This window comes from Papio anubis, chromosome 13 (assembly GCF_008728515.1).
Source record: "Papio anubis isolate 15944 chromosome 13, Panubis1.0, whole genome shotgun sequence".
NCBI classification, from domain to species: domain Eukaryota; kingdom Metazoa; phylum Chordata; class Mammalia; order Primates; family Cercopithecidae; genus Papio; species Papio anubis.
In genome coordinates this window covers 32,798,527-32,820,175 of record NC_044988.1, presented here as the reverse complement: position 1 = coordinate 32,820,175, position 21,649 = coordinate 32,798,527, and the positions used below count along the sequence as shown (strand labels likewise).

The window sequence follows — 21,649 nt, the reverse complement described above, 5'->3', positions numbered from 1 at the left end:
TCCCACTTATAAGTGAGAACATTCGGTGTTTGGTTTTATGTTCCTGCATTAGTTTGCTGAGGATAATGGCTTCCAGCTCCATCCATGTCCCTGCAAATGACATGACCTCATTCATTTTTATGGGCGCATAGTATTCCATGGTGTATATGTACAACATATTCTTTATCCAGTCTATCATTGATGGGCATTTGGGTTGATTCCATGTTTTTGCTATTGTGAATAGTGCTGCAGTGAACATACATGTGCATGTATCTCTATATGATTATATACCCAAAGTAATGGGATTTGGGTATATAATGGGATTTCTGGGTCAAATGCTATTTCTGGTTCTAGGTCTTTGAGGAATCATCACACTGGCTTCCACAATGTTTGAACTAATTTACATTCCCACCAACAGTATGCCTCACTTTCTTTTGAGCCTTAGTGTTTATATCTGAATAGTCAAAAAAGGAAAGAGTCTTAAGATTTTCTAAGAACTCTATAGATGTTCTAATACATTGCTGGGACCACAGTCTTACACAGCTCTCAAACACTGGGGTACATGTTAATGTCAGGGATGCCTTAAATGTACATTCAATCAGTCATTCCATAAACATGTATTGGCCACCCAGAAGGCATCAGACATTTATTGTATTAAGTACTTTGATATTCCTGACTTCCCAATTTAAAATTATTCCTAATCCACCCTACCCTTTGCTGTCTCCATGAGTTTCTCCATAGCACTCATTTTCTCTAGCCCAGTAGATATGTTGCTTACTTAAATTTCTTCACTGCCTGCCTCCCCTTACTAAAATGTAAGTTCCACAAAGACAGAGATATGTGTCTTTTGTTGCTCTATCCCTAGTGCATAGAACAATGCCACACATGTAGTGTTCAACACAGACCCCTTGAATGAATAAATGTCACCACGGACTTTACAACCTTCAGTGAAAGTTGAGATTACCTTTGTTTTATGCTTAAAATTGATCCTGGGAGAAAGTGGGGAATTTACTTGTTTACCCAGCTAGTAACAGACAGACCCAGGATCCAAGCCTAGGTGGGTGTGACTTCTGGCCTGTCTGTCTTCTCCTTTGTCCATCTGCTTCCTGCCATTCCCACTTTTTCTGCACATGAACCTAAACAGTTCTCAGTGTCTCAGTGTCTCAGTGTCTACGCATCTCAGTTGGGAGCAACTGATCTGAGAAACAGTCTAAGATTGAATGCTGTTGGGCCACGCCGCTGCATGGCTGGGGAGCTCAATGATAACAGGGGGTTGTGGCTGAGAAAGCAGAGGAGAAGGGCGTAGAAGGGAAAGAGAGTGGCCAAGTAAATACCCACAAATAATCAGACATTCTTTGAGATAGGTAGAGATACGTATTTGCAGAAATGTTTTAAATGTTTCCTCAACCCCCAGAGGATTTTTTTTTTTTTTTTTTTTTTTGACGGAGTCTTGCTCTGTCACCCAGGCTGGAATGCAGTGGTATAATCTCGGCTCACTGCAAGCTCCGCCTCCTGGGTTCATGCCATTCTCCTGCCTCAGCCTCCCGAATAGCTGGGACTACAGGCGCCCGCCACCACACCTGGCTAATTTTTTGTACTTTGAGTAGAGATGGGGTTTCACTGTGTTAGCCAGGATAGTCTCGATCTCCTGACCTCAGGATCCGCCCACCTCGGCCTCCCAAAGTGCTGGGATTACTGGCTTGAGCCACCGTGCCCGGCTCCCCACAGAGGATTTTTTATGAGGTTTTAAAATCCTTCCCCTTCCCTTTCTTTTTTTCTTTTGCATACCATTGCTCTTGGTAGGGTTATACAAACTCCTCTACCAAATGAGTGGAAATGTTTGACTCAGTTCTTTGGTTAGCTTTTGTGCGATCTGTTTCTGTTAAGCAGTAATTTTTTTTTTAGGCTGTTATGAGCCCATTTACAGAACAATCATCTATTGTTTCAAAGAAGTTTAAAACGCTAAAGAAGAGACTAGTAAGCCATGTCCAATGAAAGCTCTGAAATGTCAACTGCAGATCAGCAACCAGAGAACAGGGTTGGACCTAGAAAAGATGTCAGAAGGTGTCTCTTCTGGCTCTTGGACACACTGTAACTCAAGATGAATGAGAGTGATGTCATCTTGGTCTGACATAATTGGGGAATAAGATACTCCGTAAGAGGGAAAATGGTGAAAAACTACAATTTATCCTCGGCATCACCATGTTTTATTTTAGCATCAAAAAATTTTAATTCACCTTCATTTGATTTAAAATAAAGTCTCACTTAACTTTTGGGGGCAGAATATTCAGGGCATATTCATTTTGATGTGTGTGTGTGTGTGTGTGTGCGCGCGCTTTGAAGAAACAGGGTAAAGTAGGTGCAGACACCTAGAAGATGGGATTCTGAGGCCCGTACCTTGCCTTCAGCAATAGTGAAAACAGTTTATTTTTGCTTAGTGAGCATCTAAGCATGTGTGTTTTCTGTTTGTTTGTTGTTTGCTTTTGCACCAAATAACCTCAGACTACTTGTTAGCTTGTTGAATCACTCTCCTGGCATCTCTCTTGCTAAGGGAAGAGTTGTCCATTTTTGTGTTTTGACATTCCCAGGGACTTTACCTCGAACAGGTAGACTCTCTCTTCATCTTCCCCACGCCTCTCCTGCCCTCTCACCCCTGATTTTACTTTACTATTTCTACTCTACTATGAGCTAGTTAGCAAGTAACTAACTTTATAAACATTAAATTTAAATTAATAAATTTTGAAATATTTTAAGTATGGTACTATGTGGTGTTTTTATACAGCAACAAAATTGATTCTGTCTGCTGTACTTGAAAATCAATCCTATATATACACTCACTTCTTATGCTGGACTTTTTAATGGTGGCTTCCTATCTACTTCCTTGTTCCTAGTAATTGTCTGGATAATTGTGATCACTTTTTGTCCTTTTTTTTTTTGCTCTACATGTTTAAAAGTTAACATTTCTGTATTATTTCTTTCCTTTTCAAATCAAGGCTACTTTAAATGTGTATTTTACTTAGAATAGTTTATATTTAAATTTTCATTAATACTTTATATGGGGTGGCATACTGTGTTTTGAAATTATATTAACTTTATATTATATAAATTTATTTATTTGAATAACATAGAGGAAAATTCAGCCTGAATTAGGAAAAAGCAAAATCTTGAGTCAATTGAAGCCATAATATTTTATTCCTGCATGTCATTGAGATAGCAGTGCTAAAACCATGATTTGTACCTATCATATTTTTTTCTTTATTCAATGATGTTATTATACTGGGTAATATTTGATAGCCAAGAGAGCATGGCCCTGGTTTGGAGCTTCCCTGAATGAGTACATAAGAATGATTTAATTAGCATATAATTATATAGAATCATATATATGTAGGATCTAGATATAGATCTACTTGCTGACTTGCCCATTCACACAGCTGTGTGTCCCATCAGTCCTCAACAGAAAGAGGATAACAGACATTCCAGAAGAAGTGACTGTAAAACCATCTAGAGCAAGTTGCATCTTTTCTTTACAACTGAGGAAACAGAATTAGGGAGCCAATCAAAGGATCTTACTCCTTTGCCCAAAAAAAAAAAAAAAAAAACCAAAATTGGGACACCAGCAATGACTGTTAAATAGCACCATAGGTTGCCTTGAAATTCAGATCCTTCCTCCCTCCAACCCTGGGGATCTTTAAGTACCAGGGGATTCAGGATTAGGTGGTAACCTGGATTCCTTCTACCCCTAAAGTCTGTGATCTCACAATTCCTCATCCCTCTCCCACAACCTCAGAGCAACTTGCGAGAAACGTTAAAGACATGTTCCCCCAGAAAATAGCCTCCATATGAGGAATCCTGGCAAATGAGTTTTACTAGATGTTCTCAGGGCAGTGCCAGGGTTTGCTTGCTGTGTTTTCTCTCCAGCTATTCAGCACATCTTTTCAGGGTCATCCCAATTAAGATGATATGCTCAGACAATGTGTACTTACCCAGCATGGGACAGTCAGTTACTATTCTCTTTCAGTGGAATGAAGATGTAAATGATCAATTAAACAGGCATCCCAGCCCAGCTGGTTTGTTTAAGCTCCTCGCCTTGACCTCTTTTCCCTAGAGGTTAGCAAGTCCAACTCTTCCTTTCTTGGTTCTTAGATTCACCTTCTATAGTCTTATCACACCTCACATGGGAAAAGCAAAAGGAACATGAGATTTTTGTCCCATGCTTTCTTACTGCTATAGTACAAACATAGAAACTCTGCCCTTATTAAACATTCTGGTTCAGAATGTTTCCAATCACTTTATAAACTTGACTGGTTCATCTTCCCTTTTTATCATCTATGGCCCTCCACGAAAGCCCAGCAAAGTTAAAGTGATTTGTTCCTGTGAAATAAGCAATGTAAGCAGATGGTGACCTATACGTGTTAGTGCAAAACAAAGCCTGTCTTTCTACACACTGTAAGGAACAGCTGATTAAAAGTTTTCAGCTTACTGGGACTTTTTGAGGAAACTAAACAATTCATTGCTAATGTAGTTTTCCCCAAAGTTATTTTGCTGCTTCATTTTACTGCACTGACAGACTCCTTGCTCCTTTCTCCCTTACACTTGTGCCAGTCCCCTACTGAACTGGCACCCGGAAGATCATTTTGATATTTGATAGACATTGCCAAACTGTAACATTGTTCTCACAATTCCATCTTGCCTTCAATGGTAGAAAGCATAAACTGTCATTTTAAACATAGTGAGTCAGGTCTTTCCAATTTTCCTTTACAATTGGAAGATCAATGTACAATCATCCATTTCATATCCCAGGTTTCTTGACAACATCACCTTATTTAAACACCAATATGTCCCCCACCCCAGAAACCACCAATAGTCTTACTGTGATTGGCGTATGTGACTCCTACATCATGTTCCTATCACACCCTTAAGAATACTCTTTGCCAGGCACGGAGCCCACGCAGATCTCGTGGGTTCTGGATTTCAAGCCACACTTGACCTTTGAAGTTTAAGTTAATTCATTCTTGGCAAAAGAAAATGCATTGTTTAAAGAGAATAGGATTAGAGAGGCTCGTAATAAAGACTTGTAACAACACTTCTTGGACCTCAGATATATCTTACAAAACAAAATGTTTATGAGCTAAGTGTAAATGATTCAGAAACATATGGATCAAATTTCCCCCTAAAATGCAAATGAATTTTAAAAAATTAGCAGAAAAAGGGCTTGGCAAAAGATGTACTTTGAATTTCACCAAACATAGTGTACTTGAAATGCAGCTTAGAAATCTTGAGAAACCCAAACTGTGAGTAGGTTTTCCCTTTATTGTTCTTGTTTATTCCCTCTGTATCTCAGTTGAGAATTCAGTGGTTAAATGGGAAATGGCAGTGGGGAGGGAGAGGGTAGAGAAAAATCCTGAAGGATTTTTTTTTAAAAAGCTTGTTGTCACGCTCTTGTTTAGCCAGAATGGGAGGTGAGAATTTGGCTTTGGAGAGTTTGTCTTTGTTCCTGCTGTTTTATGTCCCTCATGTTTCCTTTTATAATTGTTTTCTCAGGTTTGCACCTTCTGCTCCATCTCCTCACCATATCAGCCCCCGGAGAGTTCCGGCTCCTTCTTCAATACTGCAAAGAACCCAGCCTCCCCATACCCAGCAGCCATCGGGTTCACACCTGAAGTCCTATCAGCCAGAAACAAACTCTTCTTTTCAACCAAATGGTATCCATGTCCATGGTAAGCAAGAAGCTGGCAGTCCCTTGAGTTTTGAAAAGTGACATTGTGCTGTTGCTTTTCATCTTAGTTACCTGTCGTGGATTTCAGATGTTCTGTTCTGCACGAGGCTTAGGCTTTCATTTGCCTCTAAACTTTCACACTTGGTAGGCATGAAATCCTATGGTATTTTCCTGACTTTGGCCTGATGATGATATAATTTATTATACCTCACACTGGTCAGCTCAAGTTGTTGGTTTTTTCATTGACCAGGGCTCTAACACCAGCAATAGCATCCTGTTTCTAAACAATAGACAGCCCATGGAGAAAGACATGACAGGAGTTCTTGTGCCCAGGCGTGCTTCTGCTGTGCTAGGTTTTTGCTCTCGTTCTCATAGGTTCACATCCTCGCTAACCTTCAAGGCGCAGGCGGAATGACACCTCCTCTCTGAAGCCTTTCCCGATCTCCCAGCCAACGTCATCTCTCCAGGCTCTAAACTCTGATTCTGTTTCGCCTTTCTCTGGTAGTATTTATGCTTCCTCCACCTTGTGATTTACTTATCTGTGAATAAAACATGCTTTCACTATGAATGTGCAAACTTCTCTGTGAGCATTGACTGACCCATCAGAAAACTGTATCTTTTAAGAAACTTAACACAGCTCTTTACAAGTGTCAAAGAGACGGATACTTGTTAGGTGAATGGAGGATGAAACGGAGAAAAAGGAAAGCAAGAGAAATCATAATGATTTTCTAAATGTGCAGATCTTGTGTTTAATGGGGAATATGCATAGAGAACTAAGTCTTAGTTTCTTTTCTTTATTTAAACTCATTTTGCCATTTCAGGCACCTATCTTAATGAGCATCCATAGAAAGCTGAATTGCCAAATCATATAGATTTGAACTGTCACAGGCTTTTACTTCCTAGGGCAGTCAGATTTGTATAAGCAGAAGAGATACTGTCCTTTTAGGCTGAATGTTTCAATTACTAAAAAATACAACTCTCCTCTACCTGCCTCTTGCTGATGCCTGAATTTTCTCCATATGAGTTATTACTTGAAATTAATAGGTGATGTTCCCAAACAAATCTAAATCAATATGCAAACTGAGCGTGAACAATTTTCCAAGATGGCAAAATCAACCAGCAGTATGGAGCTAGACTTGGACAAGAACATCAAAGTAAAGGCCTGAACAGCAAAGAGGAGGTGATACAAAAACAGCAGCCAGCTGTAGGAAGGAAGAGACCTTAAAACACCAGAGCTATTGGTTCTGCCTCAAAGTTCTATCCATCTCATCTCCCCACTTGCCCGGTGTAGCCACACAAACCCCCATCAAAATTTGCATTTGTACCATTCTGTAGGCCTATGGTCATTTTTACCTTCTGCTGGCTATACATTGTTTCTCAAGCTTTAGTTATGTATTTATTCAACCAAGAAATACTTCTTGAGTATCTACTGTGTACAAGGCAAGGCATCAAGGCATGCAAAAGACAGGCAAATTGAGCCCTCTTCCCTCTGAGGAGGGCCTGCCAGTCCAGTCAAGGAGTTTATCTACTGCGAAAGAGACCCGGGTCCCCTGCGCCATGAAGCCGTCCTCACCACTCCAGGCAGGAGGTGCACAGCCTGAGTGTGGGCTGTGTGAAATGTAGAGTAGGCCATTGATTCCAAGACACAAATTTTTCACCTTCACATTTTAACATCACTGAAATCTGGACATAGCTCATGGTGGTACCATGTAATTGGCAGTGATTTTTCTTTCTGGTGCTATCTAGAGTAATGGAGCATTTCACAATTGATGGTATCAAAGTTCCAAGAAAATGCAGTGTAACACATTTTGATTACAACTGTGAAACACATTTTTAAAAATTTAAAAATTGACCTATGTGTAGAAGAAAAATTGGAAGGAAGTTCTCTAAAATATTGACGGTTTTATATCAGGATGGTAGGATAATCGGTGATTTCTTCTTTTTTCTCTAAAGAAATCTTCAAAAAGGGTTTTGAAATTAGACCAATTTGAATGCAAACACTAGTCTACCCTGAACTGTGTGACTCTGGGCAAATTATGGAGTCTTAGTTCACATTCGTTAAGTTGGGGGCATTTCATCTATCTTCTCTCTTCGGTTGTTAGGAAGATTTGACAGGAAAAGCACCTGGCACAGAGTAGGAGCTTAATTAATTTAATGCTCTTCCTTCTATCCCCTTCTATTTTTAAAATTAGACTCTTTGAGAATAGGGATAATGTTTGTAGCCCTAGGGCAGGCATAATACTTGGTGCAAAGTAAGCATTTAGTAAATATTTACTGACTAAGTGATTGACACTCCCTCATTCAACAAGTGAATAATGAACAAGAGGAGACAGAAAATGGGATCTACCCTATTATTTTCCTGCACCTCTTGACAAAATACTCTTCTTCCACATTTCTTTTATTTTCTTTTTTTTTTTTTAGTTAAATAATGAATATATTGTCAGCTTGAAATTGTTGGGATTTTTTTAACTTTCACATTAAAAACAATTTATTTTTAGAGACAGGGTCTCACTCTGTCCCCAAGGCTGGAGTGCAGTGGCACAATCATAGCTCACTGCAGCCTCAAACTCCTGGGTTGAGACAGTCTTATTTTAGCCTCCCGAGCTGCTGAGACTGCAGGCACACACCACCACACCTGGCTAATTTCGTTTATTGTTTTTGTAGAAATGGGGTCTCACTATGTTGCCCAGGCTGGTCTTGAACTCTTGGGCTCAAGTGATCCTCCTGCCTCAGCCTTTCAAAGTGTTGGGATTATAGGTGTCAGTCACCTGTGCTAGGCCCAAACTTTCACATTCTAATTGTTAAAAAAGTTCCCATGGCCAATGAGAAAAACTAATATCAGCCCTAAAAATAAGTTTAAAATGTGGTTAGGCAAATTGAGAAATCATGACTTTCTCCAGGAAGATGGGCAAGTGACTGTTGCGATGAGGTTGCAAAGGGCATGCCCCTGTATTAGCCATTGGTCCACTGCTAGTAGTTAATTGGTAGGTATCCAGATGTAGCCTTACTTCATTCTCCAAGCACTTTCTGAATTTGTTTTTCTGGAACTTTCTAGGCAACATTTCTAGCAGTTCTCATCAACTACTCTTTATAGTAAGGACAAAATGTATCTTACTGTTTTTCAAGTGGGCAGTACAATGCTAAGAGTAAAAATGAGACCTTCTTAATGAGTTGCATTTATTGGTCTTGCATTTCAGCTTTTGTTGGATGAGTTTGCGGGAGTTATATAGCATCTTGGTAACAGGGAACACCGTCCCCTAATAAAACTTGATTTTTAAAGCCCAAAGCAGTGTCAGGGTTGCTAATGCAATAGTTCAAGTGAGTGTTTGTTCTCTCTTTCAAAAAGTTCGTGGTTTTAATGAGTGTAGTCACCCCCATTTCTTCTGTACTCCTTGCAGTAGGTAGAGGTCAGGGAGAAATACCATCACTGTATTTTTAGAGACAACAACTGAGACAAATAAGATTATAAAATGTCTAGGCATTGCTGCCTTAGCAAACTATGCAGGTGCTTTTATCAAGAGGTCTAAATTTCCAAGCCATATTCTTTGTTTGTTTGTTTGTTTGTTTGTTTGGAACGTAGTCTCACTCTGTCACTGAGACTGGAGTACAGTGGCACAATCTTGGCTCACTGCAACCTCCCCCTCCCTGGTTCAAGCAATTCCCCTGCCTCAGTCTCCTGAGTAACTGGGATTACAGGCGCACGCCCCCACATCCGGCTTATTTTTTTGTGTTTTTAGTAGAGATGGGGTTTCACCAAGTTGGCTAGACTGCTCTCAAACTCCTGACCTCAGGCAGTCCACCCACTTTGGCCTCCCAAAGTGCTGGGATTACAGGCGTGAGCCACCACTCCCGGCCCCAAGCCGTATTCTTAATCAACAACATGTTTCTAAGTCAAAGGCACACTGAAATAAATATACAAAGGCACACTGGAATGAGAGAGGTAGGAACATTAAGCTCTAACTGTTGGGATTATGTTGGGCCACATGTACAGAACCCCCAAACAACAGTGACTTATTAATATTATAATATACATTTATATTTTTCCGTGGGGAAATGTAGACTCCTGGGTGTAGATGTTGTTGCATTACAGAGAGCTGTGAAAGGTTACAAGTCAGACGGGCTTTGGTCTTCCAAATGAAGATGAGGCCCATCGGGTTTTGTTAATCATGCTGTAATACTAAATGATACTGAGCCTAGACATTGTGTGCTCTCTCTATATTTTTATTGAGGCATTTTGTAAAAGACATACTTTGAAAGATTACTAGCACTGCTTTTTCAAGTTTTCTCACCTAGTGAATGACCCAGGACCATTGCTCAGGTTTGTTGACTCTGCATCCATCTCATTCATTCATTTTGCTTTCATTAGTACAGGGAATGAGGTATCATTTCCTTTAATGTTTGAATCTTGGTAGCATTTATGGGTCTCTGTTCGGGTGAGATCTCCAAGACAACTTCTTAGTACACTTTAGTCCTTTATTTTAGATGTAAACATAAGGACACTCTGCAATCATGTAAACTTGTTCTTTGGTCTTTTCTTTTTCCTTAGGACACTTCTCTTGCCCAGACAAGCTTCAGAATGTTGCCTGGATTAGTTGCCCGAGAGTTGATATTTGTACGTTTTGTTATTGGACTAATGGATCATTTCTTTCTAAATGCCCTAATCACTCCAGGATTATTAGCATGCCATGAGAATTCCTACAACAGCATTTTCCCAATCTTCCTGCTTCTGGGCCCATCAAGGAGGCACCAAGTTCAGTTCAGCAAGTGTTCATTGGTCACCCACTATGTGCCAGGCAAACATGAATGTCATTTAATCAATACACTGTGACATATGCAATAAGAGAAGGTACAAAAGGCACCTGATTTATTCAGAAGAAGATGTCAAAGAAGGGTCTGTAGAGGTGATGCTTGAAGAGGGTTTTGGAGATAAATACCTTATTGGGCAGGCATTCCAGGCAGAGGGGAAGCAAAGAGCACAGGTGAGAACACAAATGACAGTGTGGTGTGTGTGTGCACAGAGGGAAGAGCCAACGGGATGGCTAGAGTACACAGGTTAAGCCATGGAGTAGAGGAGGAAGAGGATGGAGAACTCACAAGGCCAGCTCATGAAGGGTTTTGTGCCATGCTAAATGTAACCTACCGAATGAAGAAGTCAGCCCAGTATTTTAGGACAATCAAGTAGAGTGCTGTGTAGAGACTGGAATGAGAGAGGTAGGAGCATTAAGCTCTAACTGTTGGGATTATGTTGGGCCACATGTACAGAACACCCAAACAACAGTGACTTATTAAAGAGTTCCGTTCACTCAGATGCAACTGGTAAATAGGGGAATGATGTCAGATTAATGTGTAATTGTGTTAGTTCACACACAGTCTTTCCTAGACAAAAGCTGGAATAGTAAGAGAAGAGAACAAAAACGTCCTCTGCCTAGCTGCTGTCCAGACAGGAGCCCTTTCAGCTCTATTTTAATAACATTTGAAATGAGCACAATCCCGGGGGGCTCCCTCCCAGATAGGTGCACATCCAGCCTTGCATGGTCCTCAGCTCATGGCAGACCACACACCTTCCTGTGCACTGGGCCCTGCTATCAGTTGTTGTCTCAGTACCTGTCAGCCAGCCTTTCCAGTCTATTTTATGTGATTTTTAATAACCACCCAGGAGCCTATAGCCACACTGAACTGCCCATCTAAATTTCCTCTTGACTATTTTGTTACTGCAGTAATTAGAAGGTATCGAAGATTTTCAGTGGTCTGACCCAATTGTAGATTTCTCAAAGACCTTATTTTTAATACACATTTGTGCAGAGGACAAGATTTTTCAGGGTTTATTTATCATATTATAGCAACAACACCAACAACCCCAGTGTCCAATTTACTCTTCTCTCATGACAAGATGTCTTTTTTTTTTTTGAGATGGAGTCTCACCCTGAACGATCTATGTTCACTGCAACCTCTGCCTCCTGGGTTGCAGCTATTCTCCTGCCTCAGCCTCCTGAGTAGCTGGGACTATAGATGCACACCACCATGCCTGGCTAATTTTTTGTATTTTTAGTAGAGACGGGGTTTCACCATGTGGGCCAGGCTGCTCTTGAACTCCTGACCTCAAGTGATCCACCCTTCTCAGCCTCCCAAAGTGCTGGGATTACAGGCATGAGCCACCGCCCTCAGCCTTCTCTCATGACAAGATGTCTAATAGGAAACAGTGCAAGGTGGAGAAGGAGCCTCACAGAGTCCACAGTGCCCATGCCTCCTCCCAACTTTGTGCTTTCTCATTGTTAACAGGTGGCTTCCATCCTCCTGATCACAGCATGAATGCTGATATTCTACATTGTGTACCCTTAGTCACACAGCAAGGGGGTCTGGGAAGATGGATATTTTAGTGCATTGCCATAGTTAACAAAACGGAGATTCCATTAACAGTGTTTACTGGATAGACACACTGAAGGGGCTGCCAAACACACTCTAGGATTGTTTTCTAATCTGTAAAATGGGACTAATATGACCTGTCTCACAGACAGATTCATTCATATCCTCCCTTGGAAGTCAGGGTGGAGCTCACAGGCCTCTTTCTGAGGGTTCTACCCTATGTTTTCCCATCTCTTCCATTCTCTTAGGTTTCCATACTTTCCACTGTGTGCTCTTATTTTGCATCCCTCTGGAGTTTCCAGTCGCCAACACAGAGATTTCTGTCATCCACGTACCATTTATTAGATTTCGTTAGGAAAACACCTTGAAGCTACCTCCTCAGCCTGGGCTGTTTGAAATCAATGCAGCAGCAGTGGGAAGGGGGCGCCCTCCCTGTTGGTCATGGCTTCTATGGTTCCTGAGCTATCTTTCCCATGATTTAAAGCATGCCCTGCCTGTAGGCTCCCTAAAGCAGGCCAGTCAGCTCCCAGACAATGGTGGCATTTTCTTACCTCAGTATGGAGCTGTAAGCTTGTCAGTCCAGTTCAAATTGAGTGCAACAAGAAACAAAGGGTTTCCAGACACCAACAGGACTCCAAGAACAAAACATATTGTAAACGGCTTGTCCCACCAAGGAGCCAAAGCATCTTTCAAACTGTAGAAATATCAGAGCATTGATATTTAAATGGCAGTGAGGTGGCAAATACAAGTTTAGCTAACTTCTTCCTCAGTTGGCTGTTTACTCACGGTGATTGTGCAATGGTACTTTCCAACAAGATTCCAATGGGCTGTAGCCAAGACTGATTTCATCACTGCCGATTTATTGTGTTAAATATTTAAAGGTTATTTTAATTTTAATTTTATTTATTTATTTTTTGAGACAAAGTTTCGCTCTTGTCGCCCAGGCTGGAGTGCAGTGGTGCGATCTCAGCTCACTGCAACCTCCGCCTCCAGGGTTCAAGAGATGCCCCTGCCTCAGCCTCCAGAGTAGCTGGGATTACAGGCATGCGCCACCACACCCAGCTAATTTTTTGTATCTTTAGTAGAGACGGGGTTTAACCACGTTGGCCAGGCTGCTCTCGAACTCCCGACCTCAGGTGATCCACTTGCCTTGGCCTCCCAAAGTGCTGGGATTACAGGCGTGAGCCACCGTGCCCTGCTTAAAGGTTATTTTTAAAGGCTGATTTTAAAGACAATAAACATACTCCCACAGAAAATTTCATCACAACTACATATATGAGGTTATGAAATAATAAAGCAGTAAGTCAAGAAATTGCATTGCTTAGAACTTAAGCATTGTGTTACGTCTTGAAATCCCAGAAAGACAAATATAATTGATTATAAATCAACAGTGTAATAGATTTCATGGAGAAAGTTGTGACATATTCACAAAAGAAATGAGCCGATGAGTGCACTTAATGTTATTCCGATGTTATAATCAGCAGTCATAATCAGGAATAATTTTCCATATCAGCCATGATGTTATTAATGCTTACATAGTAACAGGGATTGATGATTAGATTCGGAGAAGTCCTTAATTACTCTCATATACTTAATTACTACAAAATTACCCCAAGAACAGTTTTACATAAGTAATACTTGGGAAAATCTGACTGTGTTCTAATTCTAAAAAACAAAAGTTAATTTTAGGTGTATACGCCGAGTGCAGTGAGCATTTCAACATGCTGAGTTTTGTGGGAGGGGTGTGAGATGGTCATCTGAACCAGAAAAGATGTTGGAATGATGGATTATGGAAATGACTGAACTGTGAATAATCTACATATATAACTAAGCATCTGCACACGCAAGCATGAGAGCGTGTGCACCCACACAGATTAAACTCACTATGTTAATGTGCTATGTTTGATCATTAGGAGTATTAAATGATTGAATCAACTCTCGCTAAATTGTCTCAGGACAGGGACTGCATTGTCCCACAATATTTGCACACTGCAAGTGCTTAATAACTGCTCATTAAATAATATTAATGAACAGAAAGAAAAGACAAGAATAAAGGGATTTTTGCGCATGGCATCTTAGACTGATTGGCAGAGTCAGCCATTGGCAAAATTGTGACTTACAGTCAAGTTTATTTGGGCCCCTCTTTTCTCTGGGCACTTCCTGCCTGTTTCTCTGCCCCTCTTTTTATTTTATTTTATTTTTATTTACTTACTTATTTATTTATTTTTATTTTTTCTGAAACAGAGTCTCGTTCTGTCGCCCAGGCTGGAGTGCAGACACGACCTTGGCTCACTGCAACCTCTGCCTCCCGGGCTCAAGCGATTCTCCTGCCTCAGCCTTCCAAGTACCTGAGATTACAGGCACTTGCCACCGCGCCTGGCTAATTTTTGTATTTTCAGTAGAGACAGGGTTTTGCCATGTTGGCCAGACTGGTCTTGAGCTCCTGACTTCAGGTGATCCACCCACCTCGGCCTCCTAAAGTGCTGGGATTACAGCCATGAGCCACCTCACCAGGCCCTGCCCCCATCTTTAAACACCCAGTGCTGACCAACTGCCTGAGACCTCTTCCCAGAGGAAATAGGATGAATGATTCACTTACACGTTGAGGTAAATTTAATATATTACTGCTTCTTGTGAGTATCTGAATAATAAAAGAGGATACTGAGACACAGCTGGTACTGAGTGTGTAGTAGTGAAGCACTGGGCCATGGCAGCCCTGTGGAAGAGGAATTGTGAGGAATTCACAGTGCCCATAGATACCAGTCCTTTGCTTAAGAAAGCATTTTCAGTTTGGAGGCAGGAAGATGGCAGTTACTAACTGGAATCCTATGAGCAGGTCATGCAATGCCCTGATTCTGAGGTTCTCAAGTTTAGTAGATGATACTGACACCCCTGTTTCAGAGTTGGCACAAGAATGAGAGAATGCCTGGACTACAGTAGATGCTCACTTCATTGCAGCTGTTATTGTTATTTTTCTACTGTGTATCAGATACTTGGTGCTCTAAGCAAGTCCAGAGCAACCTCCCAGGTGAGACTATGGAAGAGCTTAAGCACCATGCCCTAATTCATATACCTACTGAGTATCAGAGGTGGTTTTATAAACCCAGTCTGACCCTAAAGCCCACAGTCATACTTTGTGATGGTGCCTGTTGAAAAGAAAAACAGTATTATGGAAAGTTTTAGTTACTTGGGAATTGTTTTTGCATGAAGGTTAAGTATGGAACCATAAATATGCGGTTCCTTATAGGGTTAACATTCTGCTGTCAATAGAGGTGCTGTGATTTGCAAGATAAAGTAATTTCCCACCAACTGCTTGACTGCATGTCTTTGGACACCGATAGCTGAAAAATCACTTTTTTCTGGGTGAGGCAGTGTAGTGAATGCCTGTCATGCCCTTGCTCACTAGTCCTCATAACAACACTGTAAAGAAGGCATTGTTTTTTTTTGTTTTTTTTAAATTATTTTTTATTATTATACTTTTAAGTTCTAGGGTACATGTGTATAACGTGCAGGTTTGTTACATATGTATACTTGTGCCATGTTGCTGTGCTGCACCCATCAACTCGTCAGCACCCATCAACTCGTCATTTACATCAGGTATAACTCCCAATGCAATCCCTCCCCACTCCCCCCTCCCCATGATAGGCCCCGGTGTGTGATGTTCCCCTTCCCGAGTCCAAGTGATCTCATTGTTCAGTTCCCACCTATGAGTGAGAACATGAGGTGTTTGGTTTTCTGTTCTTGTGATAGTTTGCTAAGAATGATGGTTTCCAGCTGCATCCATGTCCCTACAAAGGACACAAACTCATCCTTTTTTATGGCTGCATAGTATTCCATGGTGTATATGTGAAGAAGGCATTGTTTACTCCCATTTTACAGGTGGGGAATCTGAATCACTGTAGTGCCCAGAGTGTTTAAATCTTAAAACAGTGGAGCTGGATATTGCGCCCAGGACCATCTGACTCCAGATCTGTGCTTTTAGCCATTCCGTGATGCTGCTATTAAGCCTTTGATTGGGGGTTGTCCCTGTTAGGAGCGGAGAGCTCCCTATCTAACGGCTCCCATTGGGATTACCCCACTGTGTGTGTGTGTGCGCGCGCGTGTGCACGTGCGCATGTGTGTATGTGTACATGCCCTTATGCACTGTGCTTGCTCAAGTACAGGTATGCTGGGGGAAACTTTGGTAGCCTAATTACTATAATAAATCAACATACGTGGGTTCCTGGGCTTTTAGTACAGTCCTTACATACAATTTACAAATTCTTACTGACTTCTTATATTATAAAAGAAAAATTTTACCTGTCCATTTTTTTAAAGTCCTTACAGTACTGAAACTATATTATAGAGAGTTTAAGTCCCCTCCCAGCCTTATGTTTGTCCCAATTCCGCTGCCCAAAGGTAACGACTATTAAAAGATAAGCAAGTATTCTTTTAGACCTTTTTAAATGCTCATAGAAGGAGACATATCTGTGTCTATGTATATGCCCATATGCCCTGTTATAAAAATGGCCTCACGTTCTGCACCTCACATTCTACATTTTGTTTTATGACTTGATTTTTTTTAAAACTTAGCAAAATATATGCTTTTTCTTTCCAGGTCATTGCATATAGAGTCTTCTTAATTGTATAACTCTCATAAGAATAGGTCATCATTTTTTAAATCATTCCCCTATTGATGAACACTTTTTTCATTTTTTACATTTTCTAGCAATGCTATGTTAAATCTCTTCATATATACATATTTATACAAACACTCCTATACACACACACACACATATGTATATGTGTATATGTGTGTGTGTGTGTGTATATATATATCTTTGCACAGTTTCTTAGGAAATATTTGTAAAAGAGAAAATGCTGGATTACTGAGTATGCACATTGTAAAGTCGGATAGGTGCTGACATATATTCTTTTAGAAAGGCTATACTAATTTAGACTCTCATCAGCAGCACATTACAGGGCCCCCATTTCCTCACACTGGATGTTAGTATTTTAATTTTTGCCGATTTGTAAAGCTAAGATTGGTGACTTATTTTAATTTTTCCTTTAGCTAGTAATGTAATTGAGCATCTTTTCATATTTTCATTGAACACTTAAAGACAGTATTAATAGTAACAGGGATTAAATAACAAGAGCTACGACCGGGGTGTTTTACATTATTTAAGTATCTTTCACCCTGTCGGTCAAGCTGTGTCATTTGCAGCAAGACAGTTTGTTTTCCTGACTGGAACTCAGAAATTTGTTGATGAGGAAGAAATATCCAGAAAAATCTCTACCTCATTGACCATCATGACTTCGTCAGTCAACTTAAAAATGCCTATAGACAGTATTTAATTAATATTATTATAGATTTAGCACTTTTTCTTTCTTTGGGGGAAAGAATGACATCTTTCTAGAAGCAAATGTTCTTATATCTAAAACTCATGAAGTTGGCCTCTAATGAAGGCACTCTTAATATGAATTAATTATTTTTCTGATAACACCATTCTAGGTGTTCCTCTGTTGGACTCTTCAGGGCTAAACATGTCAATGGCAATCTATGTCTTATAATTCCTGTATTTTAAACTGGAATACCCTTATAAATATGGTAAACAATTGATGGTTTAGAAGAAGAAAAAAAAGGTAACAGTTGTAGGTGGAGCTTCCTTAAAATACATCAGTAAACATCTGGGTTGCTGGTAGCGAGGCCACTGTCTTCATAAAACAGAACAACCAAAACAACAGAATACTGGAACTGGCTTGATCTGTCCCCATTCACATCCACTGAGCTCAGCAACATGTTACAAAACAATCCCAATTCCCTTAGAATTTCTTGTTGGTTTACTTAGAATTGTGAGTGCTCTTTCTGATTACAGGAATTTCCCCTCTCTAACCAGATTGTTCAGACTAAACTCTTTATTTCATTCTTTTGTGAGGTCTTTGAGAACTATACCTTACAAGATGTAAGTCTATTGAAATAAAAACATTCTGGTATTTTTCCAGATCACTTAAGTATAACTACCAAACCCTCCCTTCTTATGTTCATCACCAAACCCAACCTCATCTCACACATCCCAAAACAAGTTCTTAAATTTCCTTGCCATTGTAGCAAAATCATTCAGGGAATCTGAATTAGCCAAATAATTACCCAAGGTTCTTTGCATCTGTGGATCTGGGCTGATGCGGTATTTTTGTCAATACCAGTGAGGTCCGGGGCAGTACCTACATTCATATATCAATATATGTTTTATAAATCACTCTTACATACATAATTTTTATCAGTGCCTAGTAACTATGGTTATATAGAAATTGCCCAATAAATACTTGTTGGATGAGTGCCTGACAAGATACAAAGGCAAGCTTCCTGGTAGCCAGATGGAGGTAACAGAGATCCCGGGATCCAGTGATGTATGTCAGGTTTCCCAAATACAACATCCACTCTCCTATCTCAAAGTCACTTATATAGGTTTCTGTACTCTTACTTTGAGCCCAAATGTAATCTTAACATAATGTTCTAGGGAATAGGTTTTGGGGAAGCCTAACCATGTATAACAGAGACTCAGTTATGAAGCAGAGGTTCGGAGGGAAAAATAATTGAGTCATTGGATCACTGGCAAGGATGAGGTAGGGACCCACTTTTAGATTAGAGTGCTGGAAATTTGTGTAATAACAGACTTGGATTCGAAGAAGCAAAAAATCACCTAGTTAGTAAAGCGGATGTAACGTGGGAGTTTGGTTACAGCTGGACAACAGAAGTCTAAGCCACAAGATCAGTATGGGACCAACAGTGAGACCAAGACTTCTGAGTCATTCAAATTAGGTCCCATGATTGCACCTTGACCAAGAACTGACATGTGAGAGACAGGCATTGAGAGAAAGAGCCAGGCAAGTCATCTGGATCTATATCTGCTGAGAGTGTAATTCAAAGCCCTTTAGGAGCAATCATCACCACCTTATCCCCAAGAGCCTCGTCTACCAGCGGAAAGGGCTGGGAGCCTGCCGAAGGGGAAGAGATGCCCATGGGAAGAACTCCTTCTTTCCATTTCAAATGAAATTAGAGCCGTTCTGTTGTTGTTTTAAATTGGTATTTCACTTGGAAATCTTTCAAATGCTTGTAAATCATCTAAATATGTTCTCTTAGAGCCTCTCGAACTTTAAGAAATACCTTATTAAATATACAGAATTCCAGACCCTTCTTCCAGAGTCGGCCATCGAGCTCAGGAATGTGCATGTTCAACACACATGCTAAGGTGGAGCTGATGCCCCAACCCTGGTAAGAATCACTGGCCTAGACACCAACTGTAGGGCTCAATGCCCTCTCACCGTGGCTTCCCAGTCAGAGATAACCCAAAGGAAACAATCTGCCTGTGACTCAAGAGGTTAGAACTCTCCCGCTTCCTCCTCCCTTTATCTCTTGGGGACGCCTTTTTTTTTTTTTTTTTTTGAGACAGAGTCTTGCTTTGTACCCCAGGCTAGACTGCAGTGGCGTGATCTTGGCTCACTGCAACCTCCACCTCCCAGGTTCAAGCAAGTCTCCTGCCTCAGTCTGCTAAGTAGCTGGGATTACAGGCACCCGCCACCATGCCAGATTAATTTTTGTAGTTTTAGTAGAGACAAGGTTTCACCATCTTGACCAGGCTGGTCTCAAACTCATGACCTCGTGATCCACCCACCTCGGCCTCCCAACGTGCTGGGATTACAGATGTGAGCCACCATGCCTGGCTGGGGAAGTCTTTTAAAAAGCTGTGGAGAACCAGGCTGGCTCACATAGATTTCAGGGGAGGCCGAAGGGAATTGAGATGCAGCAGCACTTCCTTTTAGTAATCCATGAAATCTCTGTTTGGAATCTTCTTCTCTGCCAGACCTTTCTTACAGCAAAGCTTAGTTGGAAAGACAAGGGCATTTAAAATTAAATCTTCATTCTTCACCATACTTCCCTTTTTCTGTTTTGGGTCCAGGTAGCCCTGGTCAAAAGATTGCTTGTGCGTTTATGGGAAAATGACTAATGCAACCATGGGCAGATTTACCTTTCTACTCAGAGAAGGGAGGATGACAGGTCACACCAGGCTTATAATGAGACAGTAGGAGCTAGAATTTTTAGTGGGTTTTACTGTTGGCAAAATAATTTCATGTTTATTATTTCAGTTGATCCTTGCAGCCACCCAGTAGGGATACATGTATACTAGCAGCGAGCAGTCCCCCTCATAGAAAAATTCCCAACTCCTTATTAACCTTGGCGAAGTGTTAGCTCCACACTGCATCAGATACAGAATATCCAAATCCTCCACCCTTCATTTTGATCCTTACTTGTATCCAGGATTTTTGAGTTATAGGGAGTAGTTGGCAGGTGATGAAGTGTGGGTGGCTACTCATGGGCAACTGGGCACTGAATCCTTTGTTCCCTGTGCTGCTTCTCCTTCCCACGTTGAGGATTCTGATGCCACATGAGTGTTATTATCTATTTTTATAAATAAGGATCATAGGCTCAGAGAGGCTAGAGTTCCCTCAAAGTCACACAGCTAGTACATGGCAGAGGTGGCTTTCAGATCCATCTTGGATCCCTCAGGATTTCTTGGTTTTGAGAATCTCTATTTTATGTAATTTCCGAATGTGCGTTATCACCATCAGGACTCACTGAACCATTTTGCTATAACTGCATATATCCACACATGGCAATTACTGAGACACATTGCAATTAGTTTATTTTGGCAGCTTATCATTTTGAGAATTTGGAAGCCATAGGCCACCACGCGCTAGGGTTTTGGGTGGTTTGGGGATATTTAAATGAAAATTGATTACATCTTTTAATCAAGAGTGTTTTAAGCATGCTGCCTTCTCACTCTGTTTTTTCCCCCTATTTCCCTATTGTCCCTTTTAGCCACCTGCTCTGCCCATTCCCATCCCCTTGTTTGAACCTTTTGCAGATGTGAGTAGCAGAACCTCCTCCTTCTCTGCTACCTAGTCCCTGGAAATGAGTATATAAGCCTAAGGGCCAAAATGTGTTCGCAGTGATAAATGCTGTTCCCAGCTTGCTACAGACCAGATGAGGTGCTGTGAGGGGCACAAGTGGAGAAAGTACCCAGCATGTTCAAAGTGCATCTCACAGTGGCCTGCAAGTTGGCAGCAAGAGCTATAGGTGAAAATGGCCTTGCTTCTTGGACCACGTGGACTTTTCTAATTAGAAGGCTTCATGCTACAACCTATCTCTCTCTCCAAGGACAAAGGGACCAGGCAGTTGCTCCAGTGGTCAACTTTTGAACCACTGTCATGGGTTCCTTCAAAAGAAATGTGCCTAAATGGAATTTTCAGGGTTATTATATCCATTGTCTTCCTCTTTCTTAGTAGAGTAGTTGCTTAAATGTCAGTCGTAAATAGCTCGAGTGCTTTGCAAGCTGGTTCAGTTCTCAGCCTGAAGAAAAATCTGTCTTCCTAACGCAGTCTGTGAGCTGTTCCTGCAGCTTCCCCATTTATAGATTCTGTATTAAAATGAAGAGTCAGTTTTTATACCTCTTCCAGGAGGATGCTTAGTAGAGTCCTACCTCAGATGAAGACCTGGATGGTACTGATGGCCAAGACAAGCAGCCAAGGCAAAAATGATAACCAAATTGT

General features: G+C 40.9%; 1 protein-coding gene across 9 annotated transcripts in view; it reads left to right on the top strand.

The window, feature by feature from the left end:
* Nucleotides 1-21,649, top strand: part of GLIS3 (GLIS family zinc finger 3) — a 482,902-nt gene that overhangs the window by 444,920 nt on the left and 16,333 nt on the right. For 7 of the 9 annotated variants that reach the window (XR_004177861.1, XM_009188825.4, XM_031654203.1 and 4 more), the window contains one exon: nt 5,521-5,696. Coding sequence is in view for 8 of the 9 variants with exons in the window: in XM_009188825.4 (XP_009187089.3) it covers nt 5,521-5,696 (176 nt within the window). In the remaining variant the exon portion in view is untranslated. Of the gene's footprint in view, nt 1-5,520; nt 5,697-6,070; nt 9,314-10,241; nt 11,669-21,649 lie in introns of those variants that run through there. The other 2 variants (XM_031654204.1, XM_031654206.1) reach the window with 2 other exon arrangements.